This window comes from Melanostigma gelatinosum (genome assembly GCF_949748355.1).
Source record: "Melanostigma gelatinosum genome assembly, chromosome: 9".
Classification (NCBI taxonomy): Eukaryota; Metazoa; Chordata; class Actinopteri; order Perciformes; family Zoarcidae; genus Melanostigma; species Melanostigma gelatinosum.
The window spans coordinates 1,278,431-1,301,432 of NC_136642.1; the positions used below are offsets into that span (position 1 = coordinate 1,278,431).

Consider the following 23,002-nt stretch of genomic DNA (forward strand, 5'->3'; position numbering starts at 1 on the left):
TGTGTAGTTGTAATGTGTAGTTGTAGTCTGTAGTTGCAGTGTGTAGTTGTAATGTGTAGTTGTAGTCTGTAGTTACAGTGTGTAGTTGTAGTGTGTAGTTCCAGTGTGTAGTTGTGGTGTGTAGTTCCAGTGTGTAGTTCCAGTGTGTAGTTGTCGTTGCAGTGTGTAGTTGCGGTCTGTAGTTGCAGTGTGTAGTTGTAATGTGTAGTTGTAGTCTGTAGTTCCAGTGTCTAGTTGCAGTGTCTAGTTCTAGTGTGTAGTTGCAGTGTGTAGTTGTCGTTTGTAGTTGCAGTGTGTAGTAGTAGTGTGTAGTTCCAGTGTGTAGTTGTAGTCTGTCGTTGCAGTGTGTAGTTGTAGTTTGTAGTTCCAGTGTGTAGTTGTAGTGTGTAGTTCCAGTGTGTAGTTGTAGTCTGTCGTTGCAGTGTGTAGTTGTAGTTTGTAGTTCAAGTGTGCAGTTGTAGTGTGTAGTTGTAGTGTGTAGTTGTAGTTTGTAGTTCAAGTGTGTAGTTGTAGTGTGTAGTTGTAGTGTGTAGTTACAGTGTGTAGTTGTAGTGTGTAGTTGTAGTGTGTCGTTGTAATGTGTAGTTACAGTGTGTAGTTGCAGTGTGTAGTTGTAGTGTGTAGTTGTAATGTGTAGTTACAGTGTGTAGTTGTAGTGTGTAGTTGTAGTGTGTAGTTGCAGTGTGTAGTTGTAGTGTGTAGTTGTAGTGTGTAGTTGTAATGTGTAGTTACAGTGTGTAGTTGTAGTGTGTAGTTGTAGTGTGTAGTTGTAGTGTGTAGTTACAGTGTGTAGTTGTAGTGTGTAGTTAGTGTGTAGTTGTAGTCTGTAGTTACAGTTTGTAGTTGCAGTGTGTAGTTGTAGTGTGTATTTGTAATGTGTAGTTACAGTGTGTAGTTGCAGTGTGTAGTTGTAGTGTGTAGTTACAGTGTGTAGTTGCAGTGTGTAGTTGTAGTTGCAGTGTGTTGCAGTGTGTAGTTGCAGTGTGTAGTTGTAGTGTGTAGTTGTAGGTTTAGTTCCAGTGTGTAGTTGTAGTGTGTAGTTGTAGTGTGTAGTTACAGTGTGTAGTTACAGTGTGTAGTTACAGTGTGTAGTTGTAATGTGTAGTTACAGTGTGTAGTTGTAGTGTGTAGTTGTAGTGTGTAGTTACAGTGTGTAGTTGTAGTGTGTAGTTGTAGTGTGTAGTTACAGTGTGTAGTTGTAGTTGCAGTGTGTAGTTGTAGGTTTAGTTCCAGTGTGTAGTTGTAGTGTGTAGTTGTAGTGTGTAGTTACAGTGTGTAGTTACAGTGTGTAGTTACAGTGTGTAGTTGTAATGTGTAGTTACAGTGTGTAGTTGTAGTGTGTAGTTACAGTGTGTAGTTACAGTGTGTAGTTGTAATGTGTAGTTACAGTGTGTAGTTGTAGTGTTTAGTTACAGTGTGTAGTTACAGTGTGTAGTTGTAATGTGTAGTTACAGTGTGTAGTTGTAGTGTGTAGTTACAGTGTGTAGTTGTAGTGTGTAGTTGTAGTGTGTAGTTGTAATGTGTAGTTACAGTGTGTAGTTGTAATGTGTAGTTACAGTGTGTAGTTGTAGTGTGTAGTTACAGTGTGTAGTTGTAGTGTGTAGTTGTAGTGTGTAGTTGTAATGTGTAGTTACAGTGTGTAGTTACAGTGTGTAGTTGTAGTGTGTAGTTACAGTGTGTAGTTACAGTGTGTAGTTGTAGTGTGTAGTTGTAATGTGTAGTTACAGTGTATAGTTACAGTGTGTAGTTACAGTGTGTAGTTGTAATGTGTAGTTACAGTGTGTAGTTACAGTGTGTAGTTGTAGTGTGTAGTTGTAATGTGTAGTTACAGTGTATAGTTACAGTGTGTAGTTACAGTGTGTAGTTGTAGTGTGTAGTTGTAGTGTGTAGTTGTAATGTGTAGTTACAGTGTGTAGTTGTAGTGTGTAGTTACAGTGTGTAGTTGTAGTGTGTAGTTACAGTGTGTAGTTACAGTGTGTAGTTACAGTGTGTAGTTGTAGTGTGTAGTTACAGTGTGTAGTTACAGTGTGTAGTTACAGTGTGCAGTTGTAGTGTGTAGTTACAGTGTGTAGTTACAGTGTGTAGTTACAGTGTGCAGTTGTAGTGTGTAGTTACAGTGTGTAGTTACAGTGTGCAGTTGTAGTGTGTAGTTACAGTGTGTAGTTACAGTGTGCAGTTGTAGTGTGTAGTTGTAGTGTGTAGTTGTAATGTGTAGTTACAGTGTATAGTTACAGTGTGTAGTTGTAGTGTGTAGTTGTAATGTGCAGTTACAGTGTGTAGTTGTAGTGTGTAGTTACAGTGTGTAGTTGTAATGTGTAGTTACAGTGTGTAGTTACAGTGTGTAGTTGTAATGTGTAGTTGTAATGTGTAGTTGTAATGTGTAGTTGTAATGTGTAGTTGTAATGTGTAGTTGTAATGTGTAGTTACAGTGTGTAGTTACAGTGTGTAGTTGTAATGTGTAGTTACAGTGTGTAGTTACAGTGTGTAGTTGTAGTGTGTAGTTACAGTGTGTAGTTGTAGTGTGTAGTTGTAATGTGTAGTTACAGTGTGTAGTTACAGTGTGTAGTTGTAGTGTGTAGTTACAGTGTGTAGTTGTAGTGTGTAGTTGTAATGTGTAGTTACAGTGTGTAGTTACAGTGTGTAGTTGTAGTGTGTAGTTACAGTGTGTAGTTGTAGTGTGTAGTTGTAATGTGTAGTTACAGTGTGTAGTTACAGTGTGTAGTTGTAGTGTGTAGTTACAGTGTGTAGTTGTAGTGTGTAGTTGTAATGTGTAGTTACAGTGTGTAGTTGTAGTGTGTAGTTGTAGTGTCTAGTTGTAATGTATAGTTACAGTGTGTAGTTGTAGTGTGTAGTTACAGTGTGTAGTTGTAGTGTGTAGTTGTAATGTATAGTTACAGTGTGTAGTTGTAGTGTGTAGTTGTAGTGTCTAGTTGTAATGTATAGTTACAGTGTGTAGTTGTAGTGTGTAGTTGTAGTGTCTAGTTGTAATGTATAGTTACAGTGTGTAGTTGTAGTGTGTAGTTACAGTGTGTAGTTGTAGTGTGTAGTTGTAATGTATAGTTACAGTGTGTAGTTACAGTGTGTAGTTACAGTGTGTAGTTACAGTGTGTAGTTACAGTGTGTAGTTGCAGTGTGTAGTTGTAATGTGTAGTTACAGTGTGTAGTTACAGTGTGTAGTTACAGTGTGTAGTTGTAGTGTGTAGTTACAGTGTGTAGTTGTAATGTGTAGTTACAGTGTGTAGTTGTAGTGTGTAGTTGTAGTGTGTAGTTACAGTGTGTAGTTGTAATGTGTAGTTACAGTGTGCAGTTACAGTGTGTAGTTGTAGTGTGTAGTTCCAGTGTGTAGTTGTAGTGTGTAGTTGTAATGTGTAGTTACAGTGTGTAGTTGCAGTGTGTAGTTGTAGTGTGTAGTTGTAATGTGTAGTTACAGTGTGCAGTTACAGTGTGTAGTTGTAATGTGTAGTTACAGTGTGTAGTTGTAGTGTGTAGTTGTAATGTGTAGTTACAGTGTGTAGTTGTAATGTGTAGTTGTAGTGTGTAGTTACAGTGTGCAGTTACAGTGTGTAGTTGTAATGTGTAGTTACAGTGTGTAGTTGTAGTGTGTAGTTGTAATGTGTAGTTACAGTGTGTAGTTGTAGTGTGTAGTTGTAATGTGTAGTTACAGTGTGTAGTTGTAGTGTGTAGTTGTAATGTGTAGTTACAGTGTGTAGTTGTAGTGTGTAGTTGTAATGTGTAGTTACAGTGTGTAGTTGCAGTGTGTAGTTGTAGTGTGTAGTTGTAATGTGTAGTTACAGTGTGTAGTTGCAGTGTGTAGTTGTAGTGTGTAGTTGTAATGTGCAGTTACAGTGTGTAGTTGTAGTGTGTAGTTGTAGTGTGTAGTTGTAGTGTGTAGTTGTAGTGTGTAGTTGTAGTGTGTAGTTGTAATGTGTAGTTACAGTGTGTAGTTACAGTGTGTAGTTGTAGTGTGTAGTTGTAATGTGTAGTTACAGTGTGTAGTTGTAGTGTGTAGTTGTAGTGTGTAGTTGTAATGTGTAGTTACAGTGTGTAGTTACAGTGTGTAGTTGTAGTGTGTAGTTACAATGTGCTGACTTTTATTTTTTACAAGATAATGACTTTATGTTTTGAAACTCATTGATATTCAAAATTGTAATCGCTTTTTCATTTGATTGCTTTAATCAAAAGGAGGGACACTATCAATAAACCCTCGTTGCATATTCTGTTTTATAAAGATTGATTTTGTTAAATGTTCTTTTTTTGTGCAATTAATTAAATCAAATAATTGAAATCAGCTTATAGAGACTTAAATGTACTGCATGGAGATATTCTGATGTCCACCAATATTATGAGTGAACGCAGTTTATTTCTTCTCCTGAACCTCCTCCACTGGAGAAAATAACACCAGCAGCAGCGATCTGTCAAATTTACAGACGTCATTAAACGCACCAACAGGGTCAGTTCTGTGTATGTGGAATGTGATGGGTTCTCTAGAGTGATTGTTTTATGAAATAAAAGATGTGGCTGCCTGAGATAGAACACACAAAGTCTGTGATTTGGTGTTTTATGTTCAGATCTGTCTCACCTCATCAATAAAACAACAGAAGCGAGTGCATTTCTGCCGCAGCAGACACTGATTGGAGTTTTTCCCAGTGACCCGACAAACACATGGACGAGTGGATAGTTTGAATAATGTCCAGGTGTGTTTCATGTGCTGCTGTTGGAAGTGAGCGTGTGGAGGTCGGTGTGCTGGAAGGACGTGTAGCGGGTTCGTTTTTAAAGAAATCTTATTTTAATATATAAATATACTATAATACCCATATTACCAGTCTATTTAGTGTGCCAGAAAAATATTTAGTACATAGTATGTTAAATGCTGAATGCCGAAAATACCAGGATGTTCTACCACATCGAGCAAAGTATCCTCAGACAACAGTTCGTACATCTTACAAAAAAGTTTGAGTGTTTTCCTACAAAAGTCCAGAAATACGTGTCAATGTTTTAATCGTTACATGAATTCAGAATTCAAAATACAACTTAGATCGTTAAGGATCGTGATATTCTTACTGGTACTTACAGAATGCAAGCCAACATGCTTTTCTAGCTATTCTTACCCACAATCCTTAGCGCTGCAGATACGTGAGCAAAGAGGGTCAACGTTGAAGGTGTAGGCCATGTTATGACAAAGTGGGATGTCCCATATGAACTCACACATTGGTGTGTGGGCTGTGGTTTTAAAGCCACGTGTTCAGCGTTGCCATCTTGGTATTTGGAGCCAGAAGTGAGGAGGAGCAATGTAGAGACCTGTCAATCACCGTAGCCCCGCCCTAAAGCATCCCCTGCTTTATGGTCTGTGTGACTCTAAATGGACCATAATGTACTAAATGAACATCATGCTGTATTGAAGAAGACTTGAAACTAGAGATTGAGACATAAACTCATGTTTACAATGTTTACTGAGGTAATAAATCAAGAGAGAAGTAGAGTCATTTTCTATAGACTTCTATACAACCAGAGGAGTCGCCCCCTGGTGGACATTAGAGAGAATGCAGCTTTAACACGTGAAGCGTTGGGTTTTTCTCCTCTGTACGTACTTTACAAAGGGATCTGCAGTTTGTAAGAAAAGTAAAAAGAAAAAGTAACGCAGTCACAGTCCGTAGAGTCAGTACACCGCATAGCTGCTTAGCATGCTAACTGCTCACTATGTGGATGTGATTAAGCTGCTCTGGGGCTGCTGGGCTCATATTCACCCCCCCGCTCCTCCACCATCTGTGCTTTGTGTAGTTTCCTCTGCTGGGAGATCACTCTGCTCCAGGTTCGTTGTGGTAATCTCACACTGAACACAATTTAATTGAAGAACACTGAGCATGTGAGCACAGCATCACATAAAATAATGAAGTTCTTAGACTTTTCTTCTCATTTTCAGCAAATCTCATGTGCAGACTCGAACCAACAACCTGTTAGTGTGTCAATGCTGTCTGACTTCCTGTCTGAGTCCGTCACACAAACACAAATATATAGTTTCATGTTTTAAAAATGTTCTGAAGCAGCTGCTCACAGGAGGAAACAGAGCATTTGTTGGGGACTATTTTCACTATTTTAAGATTTTTTCGACATTGAAACAAAACAAGTACTTTGTTCATTAGAGACACAAAGAGCCATGTTACATCCAACGCAGACATAACAGACTTAAAATATGTTTCCTAAGAAGCTTTATTCACAAAGCAGTCCCAAAGGAATGGCCCTTTTCCGGGCTATTGGCGGTCAGTACTCACGGCCGTTGGAACGGTTCCTGTGATTGAGTGAGAGTGAGCATTGAGTCTCACTGATGGGTTTTTAATGGAGCTCTGTGTGATGCACACGGCACTAATTCACTGCTGGTTTCGGTGTATATCCACTAAACTACATTACAGTTGATCAGATCTTCATCAATCTGTGCCCACAAAGTCAACATGAGACACTTTTGGGGCCTCGGGTTGAAAATCCAACCAGGACATTTACTGATTCACTTCTCTGATTATAAGACTCTATTTTTACTGCAGTTTTTCAGATTTTTTGTAGTTTTTTAACAGAAGTTGTTTGGTTGTTTTGACTCGTGCTCTTATTTCATGTGTCACATTAATGTTGGACAACTGTGCATGGACACCCCACATGTCATGTATTCTCATTTATTTATTATTTGTATTGTTTGTTAGTTGTTTTGTTTATTAACTGGTATATGTTAATCTGCAATGATGTTAGCAGGTTCATCTTCGGTTGCTTATGAAGCTCATACAGGCACTTCAGCCAGCTCAGGGGTCCTTTGGGTAGGAGGCGAGGAGAGCGTGACGGTCCTTTCTTTTGGACTAGACCAGAAGAACCGGCAGTGTGCTGTAAGGCGGCGCCGATGCGCCAATATTTCTACGCTTTCGGAGAAATAAAGACGATCTTTAAAAAACGAATGCACGCCCGGATGTCCCTTGTGTCCAAGTATGCAACATAAATATACAAAATGGTGTCCCACAGGGGTCCATACTGGGTCCTGTTTTATTTACAATGTAGATCAATGATCTGTGTTGCAATGTTCACGTCTATGCAGACGACACCATTATGTATAGTTCTGCCTCATCCTTAGCGAGAGTACGACTGAGGAACTAAAATGTGTTTCTAATGTTGTTCAGAGGAATCTGTGAGACTTGAACTGAATGTGGACAAAACCAAAATGATTAATGAATGTGAATCAGATTGTTCGTGTAAATAATAAGGTGAGTGAACAAGTCTTAATACAATCTGTCTCTTAATCGTTATATCGAGTGTCTTATGGAGAACTTTAGGGTGAAGTTTGAGTTATATTATAGAAATAGATGATTTTTCTTTGCTGCAAGGAAAACAATTATACCAACAGTTGCATATGGTGATATTTTATATGTGCATATAAGTTAATATTCTGCACTCATCACTGCAGTTTGTATAAGAAAGTTGGTTTTCTTTCCTTCTACAACCATAGAATGGAACATTGGTACATTTCACTGTCTCATGTTGGCCCTTTAAATCCATTGTTGTCAATGTAGAAGTAGAACCGTGAAGAAGGAGCTGTGGGTCGTATCGCCGCCATAGATCCATGAGCAGGAGCCTCCCGTCTCTCTACACAAGCTCTGGTGGTTGTTATTGTTCAGAGAGCGAGCGCCACTGAATGACATGAATTATTAACTGGCTTGTAGCTGCAGCTGCACGGGGGGATCTCATGTGATGAGATTTTCATGAGCAGCTCTTTAATCTGCTGTTGGACATCTGAGCCTCAGCTGGTGGGACGATTCATCCTCCGCTTGACTGAACAGCCGAAAGCCGCATGAAAACGCTGCACATCTCCTCCTCCTCCTCCTCCTCCTCCTCCTCCTCATCCTTCTCCCGACATCCACCTGCTGAGCGTCACGCTGCTAATTTACAGATGCTTTACACTCCTGCTGCTTCCTCAGGTTACAGGAGGCTGATGATGAGCGTCATTCGTGATAGTAGACGGATTATTTTTACAGTGCAGCAAAAAAAACACCCACAACGTGCAGTTATCATCACAGCAGTCACCTTAATTACACTTAAAGACATTTAAACCCAGGCAAAAAGCCCAATAAAGTACGTATGCTTTATAACATCATCTGTAATTGGACTGTGTGGATGTTTGCTGATAATAGTTAAACTACACTCTAAAATCTAACGTCTCACACCAGCATCTGAAACAGTGAAATCAGTTCATTTTAATATAATTAACTTTAAGTTAAAGTTACTGCGATGAACTTCTATTTTGTGTTGAACCTCTAAACCTCTCATTTTACTGGTATTAGTACTTTAACTGTATCAGAGAATTCTTACAATGTGGTATTAGTACTTTAACTGTGAGAGTATTTTTACAGTGTGGTAGTAGTACTTTGACTGGAACAGAGTATTTTTTACAGTGTGGTAGTTGTCCTTGTACTGTAACAGAGTATTTTACAGTGTGGTAGTGGTCCTTGTACAGTGACAGAGTATTTTACAGTGTGGTAGTGGTCCTTGTACAGTGACAGAGTATTTTACAGTGTGGTAGTGGTCCTTTGACTGGAACAGAGTATTTTACAGTGTGGTAGTGGTCCTTGTACAGTGACAGAGTATTTTACAGTGTGGTAGTGGTCCTTGTACAGTGACAGAGTATTTTACAGTGTGGTAGTGGTCCTTGTACAGTGACAGAGTATTTTACAGTGTGGTAGTGGTCCTTGTACAGTGACAGAGTATTTTACAGTGTGGTAGTGGTCCTTTGACTGGAACAGAGTATTTTACAGTGTGGTAGTGGTCCTTGTACAGTGACAGAGTATTTTACAGTGTGGTAGTAGTCCTTGTACTGTGACAGAGTATTTTTTACAGTGTGGTAGTAGTACTTTGACTGGAACAGAGTATTTTACAGTGTGGTAGTGGTCCTTGTACAGTGACAGAGTATTTTACAGTGTGGTAGTAGTCCTTGTACTGTGACAGAGTATTTTTTACAGTGTGGTAGTAGTACTTTGACTGGAACAGAGTATTTTACAGTGTGGTAGTGGTCCTTGTACAGTGACAGAGTATTTTACAGTGTGGTAGTAGTCCTTGTACTGTGACAGAGTATTTCTTACAGTGTGGTAGTGGTCCTTGTACAGTGACAGAGTATTTTACAGTGTGGTAGTAGTCCTTGTACTGTGACAGAGTATTTTTTACAGTGTGGTAGTAGTACTTTTGTGGTACTAATATTGAGTGTCGCTCCCCATTTGATCCCGTTTTGTTTCGGAAAATCTGAATCTGTAACTGAAGCTATCAAACAAATGTAGTTGAGAGGAGCATAAACATACTATATTCAAGTTAAGTAAAAGTACCTTGAGTAGCTGAGTAAAGGTACTGTATGTACTGTTTTTGGGTTCCAGCACTAGAGACCAGGTCTGATGATGGTTCTCATGTTTAAGAAGACGAGTTCTTTGAGTTCATGTCAGTGAGTGACAGGAGGAGAGTACTTTGTCTTGTTTCTTGAATGTATTAGAAGACAAAGGAAGTTCTCTCTGCTCTCATGTCCTTCTGTTGTCGTCCTCTTTGCAGCTCCGATGTTCTTGGGAAACATTTTATTTAAAATTCAGAGCGTCATATTTAAATAATGGAGTGATGGCATGTCCAACTCCACTTTTACAAGACCGTAAATAATCTGGATGCAAGAGTCAAAGGGTTTTATTTAGTCTCCTCATCAATCAACCAATAAAACCAATAGAACCAATAGAACCAATAGAACCAATAGAACCAATAATACCAATAGAACCAATAGACCCAATAGAACCAATCAAACCAATAAAACCAATAGACCCAATCAAACCAATAAAACCAATAGACCCAATAGAACCAATAGAACCAATGAAACCAATAGAACCAATAGAACCAATAAAACCAATGGAACCAATCGAACCAATAGAACCAATAAAACCAATCGAACCAATAAAACCAATAATACCAATAGAACCAATACAACCAACAGAACCAATAATACCAATAGAACCAATAGAACCAATAGAACCAATATAACCAATAGACCCAATACAACCAATACAACCAATAAAACCAATAGAACCAATAATACCAATATAACCAATAAAACCAATAGAATCAGTAGACCCAATATAACCAATATAACCAATAATACCAATAGAACCAATAGAACCAATAAAACCAATAGAACCAATAGAACCAATAGAACCAATAATACCAATAATACCAATATAACCAATAGACCCAATATAACCACTATAACCAATATAACCAATATAACCAATATAACTAATAATACCAATAGAACCAATAATACAAATAGAACCAATAATACCAATAGAACCAATAGACCCAATAGAACAAATATAACCAATAAAACCAATAGAACCAATAATACCAATAGAACCAATAGAACCAATAATACCAATAGAACCAATAATACTATTATAACCAATCAAATGAGGTGATGAAGGTTAGAGTGCTTCTTCATGACTCAGCAGAAATGGTTTCCTGTGAGGGCCGAGAGTTCATCTGTGAAGCTCCGTCACACTCAGATGCTGATGCTTCATTTAAGAGTTCATCTTAATAACCGTCTCACCGTCTCTGTGCAGTGAGACGGTTATTATGGATATAACGTCCAGAATAACCGTCTCACTACTGAGGGAAATGAAACACATGTTCGATTACACGCAATAAAGAGCGCTGCTCATTGTCCTGATACAACAGCTTAGTAACATCAACAGCATTGTTAGCGTTTCCTATGAAGCTTCAACAGACGGAGATCAATGGTTCAGCACTCAAACCTTCAGACTTAGTATCATTTACTTTGTCTTAATACATAGTTTGTCAAATGCAGCATGACAAAAATACCACCATGTCCTACTTTAGTTGCCTTAACTTAACTTCCTGTGAAGACCGAAGTTTATTTTGAAGTTTGGGCGATTGTGGCTCAGTTGGTACAGCGGGTCGTCCTTCAAATCAGAAGATCAGCGGTTCGATCGGCTTAACCCCAAAATTGTTCATTTAGGTGTATGAACGTGTGAATGACGTGTAGAGTTAAAGTCCATTGTGTGCTAGAAAAGTACAAGTACAAGTACAAGTACCATTTACCATCCATGTAAAGAGTGGACGTGTCCAATCTGACCAGTTAAAAGTGAGAAAGTGGCGATGACCCTGCCTTCTCCCCCCCCCCCCCCCCCGTGTGCAGACTTCCTGTCCCGCCTCCAACCATGAGTGACATCTACGAGTCGGCGGCCAACTCTCTGGGTCTGTTCAGCAGTCCCTGTCTGACCAAAGTGGAGCTGAGGGTCACCTGCAAAGGGATCTCAGACCGGGACGCTCTGTCCAAACCAGACCCCTGCTTCGTCCTCAAGATGAAGTCCCACGGACAGTGGATGGAGGTATGTCGCCACAACAACCACCACCCCGCCGGTGAACGATAAACTTTATTTACACTCTGATGGTTAACGTTAAACTGTATTTACACTCTGATGGTTAACGTTAAACTGTATTTACACTCTGATGGTTAACGTTAAACTTTATTTACACTCTGATGGTTAATGGTAAACTGTGACGGGGATCAGTCTGCAGATCGGGTATCGACAACGGTCCGTTATAGCACATATATATATATATATATATATATATATATATATATATATATATATATACATATATATATATATATATATATATATATATATATATATATATATATATATATGTATATATATATATATATATATGTGTTCTTAGTATTTAATCTGAGATTTGTCACAAAACCTAAAACCTTTAAGTGTTTTATCCAAAATCAGTTTGTAGGTTTTTTCTTGGCTACCCATGTTGTAAGAGCCATTTCGTATTCTTAACAGTTTTTATATTTTATGTTTATTGCAAAAGTATGTGTGTTCTGCTCTTTAGAATGTTTACTACATAATAGAGTTAAAAGACTGGTCATGTTGTAAAATGTGCTTCAAATGTGTGTTTTTGCCCTTTGAAGATAAAGGCTCCTCTATTCTGTCCTGCTATTGGATCATCTTTAGTTGACTCCTATAAGTGAGTTTTCAGTGCAAGTTAGGCTTTGATGGAGCAGGATGTGGAGCAACAACTTTTCTGACCGCAGATTATCGACTTTTTAGTTATAGCCAGTTTAAGCCAATGTTTTAGTACTCCAGTTATTACCTAAGGAAATTGTTTATTTGTTTATTTTTTACATGGAATAAAACCACTTTTAACAAAACAAGTGTAGCCTGGAAGAGCACGTAAGTTGGACATGGTAGTCTACGCGAGTCAGAACCCTTTACATCCGGCAAGAAGTGGCCAAGAAGGACGGTAAAATAAGCTGCCACTACACATGTGGAGAACTTTATTTTAGATTCTAGAGGAGATCTCAAAGGTTCAAAAGATACCAAATATGTCTCCAAAATAAAACAGCAGATGTGTTGAATATTTATTTATGATGGTTAAAATATTTCAGGATAACTGGCTGAAACGTTGATTTGTGTTAAATGTGCTGTTCTGCAGCTGGACCCTGGTGCCCTTCTCCTCTCACAGGTGATCTGTTTACTTCAATGACAGCGTGTAAAACACAGTGTTTTCTCCCTCTGAGCTGTTTTAATCAGCTGCTCGGCTTCATTAACAACACGACAGATGACGAAGGAGAAAAGAGAGTCTGCTGGTTTGTGTTTGTGTCTGAGTTAATCTTTATCTCATCAACACTATTCTAACAGCGTCTTCTTCATTGGCTTTCCTTTAATCAATTGCTGTAATTTACTTAAAACCAGATGAGTCAAACTAATTCATCTCGTGTTAACCCTCCAGCTTGTGTGATTTTAAAACGTTTCCTTCATCATCGTCTCCTCTTCATCAAAATTAGGACCAAGTTAGATGTTTTGTTTCCTTGTGGAATAATCGAGTAAACAGTCGATATCTGTGTCAACATCCTGGTTCCTCATCAGACGACCTCTGATGGCGCGATGAAGGAACGAGGACGGCGCAATTAAAACCAAATCCTCGTGAGCCGCTGAGAGTTATTGTTGCATCAAAGAGAGTTTCTTTTTCTCATCAGGAAACTGGTCTCAGGGTGAAACAGGAAGCTGTTGCGGACATGTTATCTTTAGAGGAGCTTTTGAGCCTCTTTTAGCTCCTCCTTTTGGTTTTACGGGCCATTTACTTCCTGCTTCAGCAGCCAGAATATTTGAAAGAAGGTGAAACATTAGAAATTATGTACGTTTATTTATCTGTGTGCCTCTAAACCGTTGGTGTGATTTTAATTTGCTTAAAAATGTAGTTGACTGAACCTAACGAAGTAGTTTAGTTGTCTAAACTTAACTAAGTAGTTTAATTGTCTGAACCTAACTGAGTAGTTTCCTCTGAAGATGGAAGTTTATTTTGAAGACTATTCATGTAATGAGCAGAAATTGACGCGTGTTGCAAGAAAACGCCCGAAACGTGAGCAGTAGCTTTCTGTAGGATACGATACGAGCTGTTTCATGAAGATACGTTGCACCATGAACATCAAACATTCCTTTATGTCTTTACTTAATGAGGTCACACCGAGAACGTGAAACCACTGTTAGTTTGTTATCATAAAATCAGCAAATATGTCAATATTTCAATGGGATTTGTTACAAAACTCGACTGTCTCTTCTTCTTTCCTGTTTTTTCTGGTATTTATGAGTGTGTGTGTGTGTGTGTTGTGAAGCGGTCAGACCTGGTTTCTGTTGCCCCACTTAATGTTTCTCTCAAGTATTTTTAGAGATGTAGATGAACCTTCTTCTCTTAATTTTCTCCCTCGTTCTCTCTCCAGCTGTGGTCTGGTCTGATGAGTTCTGTGTCTCTATCACCTGAATGTGACGGGAGGTCAAAGGTGATGCTTTAGGGGCGTGGCTACACAGTGATTGCAGATATGGTCACTTCCTGTTCACTGGTTAATAAAAAAACAACAACAACGTGGCGACGGACAAAATGACGAATTTGAGGCTTCAAAACATCCACAAACCAACGAGAGACGTCAACATGACGACGTCCAACATTACGAGTTGTTCAGGACTCGACACACAAGGTTCAGGACTTGAGACTTGTCCCCATCTCTGCCGGAATCACATTTGGGTTTTCGTTTGGACTTCTAATGAAACCAGACCTGATACAGAGAATCCTTTAACACGTCCTCTCACACTTATAAATGTTCATTCTTATACTCATACGTTATATTTTACATCGACATGGAACTGAACATCTGATTCAGGAAACAAAAAATGAATATTCACACCTCATTGCAGATCTTCACACAACCCCCACGATGTATGTATGCATGTATATCTGTTCTGACATTGTATCTGTGGTGTCATTGCTTCATGAGAGAAGTTGTGAAAGTATTGAGAGAAGATCAGAGTGTAAAATTCTCTGAGCCAATAAAAGGTCCGTTTAATAGACGCAGCTGATATCAAATATTGATCATTGAGCTTCCTGACGTCGTTTTCTCTCTGCGAGCCGTTTGTGTGGGAAGGAAACAGGAAGTACACAGCGTGTTATCTTCAGAGAAAGTGTGACATGTGAGCGTTGGAGTCTGACAGCCGGCGGTTCGTCTGCAGCTTCATGGAGTTCTTTGATCTTAAAGGAGCTGTTTCCTCCTGATTCACTGTCGATGGTGTTGAGGTCTCACTTCAGACCCGTTAAAACGCTGAAGTTCAGACCGACGTTGGACTCCAGGTTTCTCTACCATGAGACGACAAAACAGGAAGTGTGAAAAGTAAAGACATAAGAGATGTTTGCACTTCATCAGCTCTCTTAGTCTGCATCAACATCTGTTGGTGGATCCCTTTTACCTGACAAATCCTGATTCACACTCCAAGAAGGACTTGGTGGTGGATTTAAGGTGAAATTAATGCCAATAAAATTCAATCAGGAGCCTTTTCGGTGGTGGAGACACAGATTAAATGCATCAATGTGACCGAGCAACAGTCAGAGCGAGAGACGTAGTTTTTAATCTCCAAACCGGTCTTCGACACCTCGTTGTGGTTTTGTTCCTGTAAACTTGTTTCTTTGACGTAAAGTCGTCCCCAAACGCTTTCGTACGTGATGAAAATGAATGTATTTCATTTCATATTTAGTGTATTTACATTTTTCTATCATCTACAACAACTACAGTTTATTTGTCCTCCACAATAACCTCATATTGAATATTTTAAAATGAACTAAACTAAGCAGAGAGTTCGTGATGCTCTCAGTGAGTTTCTACTTCACATCACAACCTGAACTCTGCAGGAGGACTTTCTGCTTTCAGCTGCCAGACTTCTTCTTCTTCTTCTTCTTCTTCTTCTTCTTCTTCACACACAAACAAACAAACAAACAAACGACAGGAAGTAGGAACCCTGAGGAAGACGTCCAGCAGAGTCAGCGGGAGGACTAGCAGGACGTCACACTTCATGTTGGGAGAATTCTCTTTTGCTGATTCAGAAAACCTTTTTAATGAACCAATTAAAGCGGCGTTACTGAAGCTGCTCCGGAGGAGCTCCAGCCTGAACGCCATCTGTCCGCTAACGTGGAGGACAGGAGGCGTCTCTGGCTGTCGGACAGTCGTGTGAACGCAGAGCTGATTCAGATCTCTGTCTCCATTTTGTGAGCGGAAAATTTGGACTATTTTAGGTCTTGTTGGGTTCTTACCATAAACTATAAGAAGTGGACGTAGTCATGGTGACATCACTCATTGGTTTGTGGATGTTTTGAACCAGTGAACAGGAAGTGACCATATTTGGGCTGAGGAGGAGACGTAGAGACGCCGTATGTCTCTGGTAGAGACCTGTCAATCACAGTAGCCCCGCCCTAAAGCATCCCCTGCTTCATGGTCTGTGTGACTCTAAATGGACCATAATGTACTAAATGAACATCATGCTGTGTTGAAGAAGACTTGAAACTAGAGATTGAGACATAAACTCATGTTTACAATGTTTACTGAGGTAATAAATCAAGAGAGAAGTAGAGTCATTTTCTATAGACTTCTATACAACCAGAGGAGTCGCCCCCTGGTGGACACTAGAGAGAATGCAGCTTTAACACATGAAGCTTCAGCTTCACTCTAAAGAACCGGAGGTTGTCTCCTGGTTCTTACGTCCTCGTCATGTACCGAACAAACAAACTCTTCATGTTGTCTTCTTTCTGTTTCCTCTTAAAGTATACATCTTTCATCTGGTTGTTGTTTTCTTGTCCTCCTTTGTTCCTCCTGCAGGTGGACCGGACGGAGGTGATTCGCAGCTGCGTGAACCCGACCTACTCCAAGGTCTTCACGTTGGACTTTTATTTTGAAGAGGTGCAGCGACTGCGCCTGGAGCTCTACGACGTCAACAGCAGCCACACCGGCCTGAAGGAGGCTGACTTCCTGGGCTCAGTGGAGTGCACGCTGGGGCAGGTGGGTCACCTGGACGGACCTCGGTACTGACTAAGCTCAGGTGTTATGTTGCTCTCAATGACAGCAGTCAGATCCACCAATCGGCTTGCTTTGAGGCTCAGCTGTCTTTGACACGTGTGTGTGTGTGTGTGTTGGCTCCATCGTACGATACTTAGTTCGGTTCAGAAACAGATCAACGTTTGTGTTCAAATAACCACTGAAGTACAGAAGTTACGTGACAAGTAGATCCTTGAGGAAGGAGCATTTCTCTGTTTGTTTTGGTGGCCTCTATACTTCCTCTTAATGAATACGTTGACTACTAACTGGGATATCTACCAACTGTATAAGAACAGCCGAGTGAAAACAAGCACATTATGCTCAAATATAATTTAATTTATCTTCATTTAATGTAAAGTTATTTTGCTCAGACTCAACAAATATCTCAGAAATTGAACAAGTTGGAAAATAAACGAGTGTCACAAAACTGAAGTGTGTGACTGAGATCTGTCAGAGGAAGACTCCACAGTGTGTGTGTGTGTGTGTGTGTGTGTGTGTGTGTGTGTGTGTGTGTGTGTGTGTGTGTGTGTGTGTGTGTGTGTGCTGCAGGTAAACACCAGGAAGCTGTCAGTCATCTCACTCACCTGAGCTAAAAGTCGAAATGGTTGTTTTTCTTTGTGACCCTGAGAAACTCCCCGAGCTTCTTCTCATTAGCTGAAACTTCACAAACTGTAACCAAGAAAGTATGAATAAAATATGAATTTTATTTATTTTCTGTCTTCTCCAGCCAGTTCTAGAAAATATTGATGTTTAATATTTTTGCTGATATTTTGGCTGATATTCACACTCACAACGTTCACATCAAAGATGAAGACAACAAAGTGACAGAATACAATTATTATTCTTTCACTCGCAGCACAAAATGTGTTTCAAGCCGTCTGGAGCTTCTTAAATGGGTGTTTTTTTCCTGATGGAGTTTTGGTGGAAAGACATAATTGAGTCTCATTTACATTTGCCAAGAGAGGAAATGACTGAACGTGGTTTGGACTAATTAATAAGCTGCTTTAGTATTCATATTTTATTCTGCACCAGGTCAAGGACGAAGTGTTGCTGTACAGAAAAGCAACTTAATCACCTCAGAGACCAGTGTGGTTTTATTTTAAATATTTATTAGTATCTTATCAGATCTCATATTTAGACTAAAAGCAGGAACACTTTGGTCCTTCTCTTCCTGTTTGTGTCTCTAAGTTACAAGCCCATCAAACAAAGATGGATTAATCCTCCAGCAGACAGCAGTTTATTAGACTTTTCCGTGGTAGTTTTTACCTAAACGACGATCTTTTCCTGATTCTAGGTAGTTTTGTTGCCTAACCTTAACTGAGTTTCCGGTGAAGTTTATTTTGAAAGGACCTTATTCATGTAACGAGTGAACACTGACACGTGTTGCTGGACTTTCGTAGGAAAACGCACCAAAAATGAACAGTAACGTTTCTTTTCTCAGGTAATGTAAAACATAAAGTCTCTCTCTAGAGCCGGGGTTTGCTTTGCAGGAACGACTGTATGTATGAATTCTAAGCTAACGAAAATGTTTCTTCGTTTTAGGTGATTTTAAACGAATGAATACAAAGTTATAAATATTCATTATATTCTCAAACAACGGTTCGTATTATATCACACTGGGGGACACTCTTAACCTCAACATGCAGAGCTTTTTTTTGGAGAGTTGGGAAAAGCCTCCTCCTCGTCTTGGTCTCCTCGTCTTGGTCTCCTCGTCTTGGTCTCCTCGTTTTGGTCTCCTCGTCTTGGTCTCCTCGTCTTGGTCTCCTCGTCTTGGTTCCTCGTCTTGGTTCCTCGTCTTGGTCTCCTCGTCTTGGTCTCCTCGTCTTGGTCTCCTCGTCTTGGTCTCCTCGTCTTGGTCTCCTCGTCTTGGTTCCTCGTCTTGGTCTCCTCGTCTTGGTCTCCTCGTCTTGGTCTCCTCGTCTTGGTCTCCTCGTCTTGGTTCCTCGTCTTGGTCTCCTCGTCTTGGTCTCCTCGTCTTGGTTCCTCGTCTTGGTCTCCTCGTCTTGGTCTCCTCGTCTTGGTTCCTCGTCTTGGTCTCCTCGTCTTGGTCTCCTCGTCTTGGTCTCCTCGTCTTGGTTCCTCGTCTTGGTTCCTCGTCTTGGTCTCCTCGTCTTGGTCTCCTCGTCTTGGTCTCCTCGTCTTGGTCTCCTCGTCTTGGTTCCTCGTCTTGGTCTCCTCGTCTTGGTTCCTCGTCTTGGTCTCCTCGTCTTGGTCTCCTCGTCTTGGTTCCTCGTCTTGGTCTCCTCGTCTTGGTCTCCTCGTCTTGGTCTCCTCGTCTTGGTCTCCTCGTCTTGGTTCCTCGTCTTGGTCTCTGCCTGCTCCAGATGGCTGATGGAGCGACGGAGGTTTCTGCTAACAAGGCCTGGAAGAGGAAGTCGGGAACCCTCAGCAAAAAACCCTGCTGCTTCTTTTCTGACAGGGCAGGTTGTTTCATAGCGCCTCAGCACATTAAAGGTTACAACTGTTTCAAGCAGAACTAAATGATGCATTAACAGTCACTTTTAGACATTAAGGTCAGGCTGTTCTCATGACGCGTTTGTAGCTATAGCAACAAAAATCATTATGAAATACTTGTGCATTAACCTGGATTGTGTGTGTGTCTGCAGATCATCTCTCAGAGGAATGTGTGCAAAGCTCTGCTCAGACCAGGAGGCAACGTGGGGAAAGCCATCATCACGGTGAGCTTCATTGTGTTCATTGTAACGGCTTCATTGTAACTGCTTCATTGTAGCTGCTTCATTGTAACAGTTTCATTGTAACAGTTTCATTGTAACAGTTTCATTGTAACTGCTTCATTGTAGCTGCTTCATTGTAACAGTTTCATTGTAACAGCTTCATTGTAACTGCTTCATTGTAACAGCTTCATTGTAACTGCTTCATTGTAACAGCTTCATTGTAACTGCTTCATTGTAACAGCTTCATTGTAACTGCTTCACTGTAACAGCTTCATTGTAACTGCTTCATTGTTGCTGCTTCATTGTAACAGCTTCATTGTAACAGCTTCATTGTAACTGCTTCATTGTAACAGCTTCATTGTAACAGCTTCATTGTAGCTGCTTAATTGTAGCTGCTTCATTGTAACAGTTTCATTGTAACAGCTTCATTGTAACAGCTTCATTGTAACTGCTTCACTGTAACAGCTTCATTGTAGCTGCTTCATTGTAACAGCTTCATCGTAACAGCTTCATTGTAACAGCTTCATTGTAACTGTTTCATCGTAACAGCTTCATTGTAACTGCTTTATCGTAACAGCTTCATCGTAACTGCTTCATTGTAACAGCTTCATCGTAACTGCTTCATTCTAACAGTTTCCTTTTAACTGCTTCATCATAACTTTATTTAACTAACAACTATAATTTTGTCTTTCTTCTCTCATTCCTTCTCTATCCCTCATTCTTTCTTCTTCTTCCCCTCTTCCCACAGTTGAAATCAACTGAGGTCTCAGTTTTAAACCAGTGGTGTGACTCAGTTCCATATTGTTGTCGGTGGGAAGCCAGTGAGGGATCATCTCTTATCTCTGTACTTTCTTGACACACATGAAGTGTTTGCCTCTCAGACATTAAAGCCTTTTGTCAGACAGGAAGCAGGATTTTTTCAGGTGCTGCTTCTGTGGTTCGTCCAATCAGCTGTGAGAGCTCTGATCCTCACAGATTTACTTCGTCATTCGTCCACAACTGGAAAATCCCACGCTGATGTTTTTCTTCACCTCTGTGAACACATGAAACGGTTCAGGGGGTTTTACTTTGAAAGGATTTCTGAGCAGGAAGCAGCGAACCAGAGCTTTTATTTCATTCAAAAAAATTCTTTCTGTTTCTTTCTTTTCTGTCTCATTCTTCTAATCTCTTCTTCCTTCCTTTACCCGTTCATTCCTTTTTTCTTTCATTCATCACTTCCTTCCTTCCATATTTCATTCCCTTCCTAGTTCCTACCTTCTTTCTTTCCTTTATTCCTTCCTTTTTTCTGTACCTCTTATTTACGTCTTACATCCTTCATTTCTTCCTTCCTACCTTTTTCCTTCTTTCCTTCATTTTCATTTATCCTCCTTTTCTTTCTTTCTTCCCTTCCTTACTTTGGATCTTTTCCTTCCTTCCATCTTTCTTCATTTAATTTATTCCTTTGTTTTTCTCTCTCTATCTCTTCTTATCATCGCACATCCTTCCTTCTTTCTCTCCTTTCTTTATTCTTTTCTCCCTTCTTTCCTCTCTTCCTTTCCCTTTTCCATGAATCCTTCTTCCTTCCTTTCCTTAGCCTTACTTTTGTCTTTTCTTTCCTCTCTGTTGTTTTTCACATCACTGAACTTCAAACAGTCTGAGGGTTGAAACAACAGACCTCAGATCAGTTGAAGTCAGATACAGAAGGAGACATGAACTTAGTCCTGATCCTGGTTCAGCTGAACTACAAACAGATCCTGAACCAGCTGCAGCTTGTTGTTGTTGTTTAAGACACAAGAAGGTTACAGATCTGAGATCAGAGAGTGAGGAAGACTTCAGAGGTGATTGTAAACTTTTATCTCTTTCCTTCTTTCTTCCTCCCTTGTTCATTTGTTATATCTCTCATTTCCTTCTTTGTTTACTTCCACATTCCTTCCCTTCTATCATTCTTATATATTTTCTTTGTTTCTTACTTCTTTCATTTGTGTCGTACTTTCACTTCTGCATATTTCTTCCTTTCCTCCTTCTCTGCTTCCTTCTGTCCTTCCTTCCTTCTCCTCTTCAGTCATTTCTTGTCGCAGCAGATTTGTCTTCCTGTATAATTCAATATGTTTTCTGTCCCTCAGCTCTTTTTATGTCTGTTTACATGATGACATGAACACAAACTGAATTCATCTTTGGTCATTTTTCTGCACCTTTAAAGTGAAAGCCCGTCATATGAAAACCTGCAGGCTGATCTGTTGTTGATCTGAATATTATTCTGTTTCCTGTAACATGTCGTCCATCATCTCATGTCGCTGTCTGATATTAATGTGTTGACGCTTCAGGGCAAAACAGAAGAAGAAGAAGCTGATTATAATGATTTGAACTCATCGCTGTTTCATCACATTTCATTTGCTCTTAGTTTACTTTCGTTAATAAAATCAGACGAGTCTTAATTATAAAATGTTCTCGTGTTGTCTGCAGATCACAGCAGAGGAGCTGACGGGCAACGACGACTACATCGAGCTCTCGTTCAGCGCCAGAAAACTGGACGACAAGGTCTCTTTGTAGCTGCTCTGTGTCTGTTTGTGGTCAATATGTGTGTTTTTGTTGTGGTTCACTGTCTCTTTGTAGTTATTTTGTGTCTCTTTGTTGTTGTTCAGTGTATCTTTGTAGTCAACGTGTCACTTTGTAGCTCTTAAGTGTATCTTTGTAGTCATTCTGTCTCTTTGGTATTGTTTTGTAACTCTTTGTCGTGGTTATTTGTCTCTTTGCCGTTGTTTTCTGTCTCTTTGTAGTATTCAACAGTTTCAGACCGTTTAAACATTGCAGACTTCACCAGAGATGAGTCGGTGCTCTGCCTGAGTTGAAGCTCTTTGTGGTCAGACGTTGCTCAGACAGCCGGACAGTCAAACTCTGTAACCTGCTGTCCAACAGAGATTCTTCTCCTCTCCTCTAACCTTTCACATTGTGCAGAAATAGAAGGAACATTTCATCACCTCACATGTCCAGAACATCTGAACATCCCAAACAACAGCTAGAAGATAATAAAAGCATCTGCATAAATAAAACAAACAAATCAATCCCTCAATCAGCTGTCGATTATTTGAAATACTTGTGTTGTTAACGTGTTTTTGCTGAGTAGCTGTAAATGAGCTCCATTGACCACAGTTAACCTGTTAAATATATATAAATATAATATACATATAAATATAAAAACATATCAACATGCGTCTGTTTGTTTTACTCAAAGATTTCACTGTTTGTTTGCAGGACTTCTTCAGTAAATCCGACCCGTTCCTGGAGATCTACCGCGTGAACGACAACGCCACGATGCAGCTGGTCTACAGAACGGAGGTACACACACACACACACACACACACACACACTACACGTTATACACACACACACACAATACACGTTATACACACACACACACACACACACTACACGTTACACACACACACACACAATACACGTTATACACACACACACACACAATACACGTTATACACACACACACACAATACACGTTATACACACACACACACACACACACTACACGTTACACACACACACACACACAATACACGTTACACACACACACACACAATACACGTTATACACACACACACACAATACACGTTATACACACACACACACACTACACGTTACACACACACACAATACACGTTATACACACACACACACACTACACGTTACACACACACACAATACACGTTATACACACACACACACACACTACACGTTACACACACACACACACAATACACGTTATACACACACACACACACTACACGTTATACACACACACACACTACACGTTATACACACACACACACACACACTACACGTTATACACACACACACACACTACACGTTATACACACACACACACACACTACAC

At 39.9% G+C, this 23,002-nt stretch overlaps 1 protein-coding gene across 1 annotated transcript in view; it reads left to right on the forward strand.

Moving 5' to 3' along the window:
- The window catches only part of cpne4a (copine IVa), a 46,761-nt gene that overhangs the window by 2,189 nt on the left and 21,570 nt on the right, over positions 1–23,002 (forward strand). The window contains exons 2-6 of the mRNA XM_079275932.1: positions 11,207–11,399; positions 16,226–16,405; positions 19,048–19,119; positions 21,559–21,633; positions 22,348–22,431. Of these exons, the coding sequence (XP_079132058.1) occupies positions 11,229–11,399; positions 16,226–16,405; positions 19,048–19,119; positions 21,559–21,633; positions 22,348–22,431 (582 nt within the window). The 5' untranslated portion in view covers positions 11,207–11,228. The remainder of the gene's footprint in view (positions 1–11,206; positions 11,400–16,225; positions 16,406–19,047; positions 19,120–21,558; positions 21,634–22,347; positions 22,432–23,002) is intronic.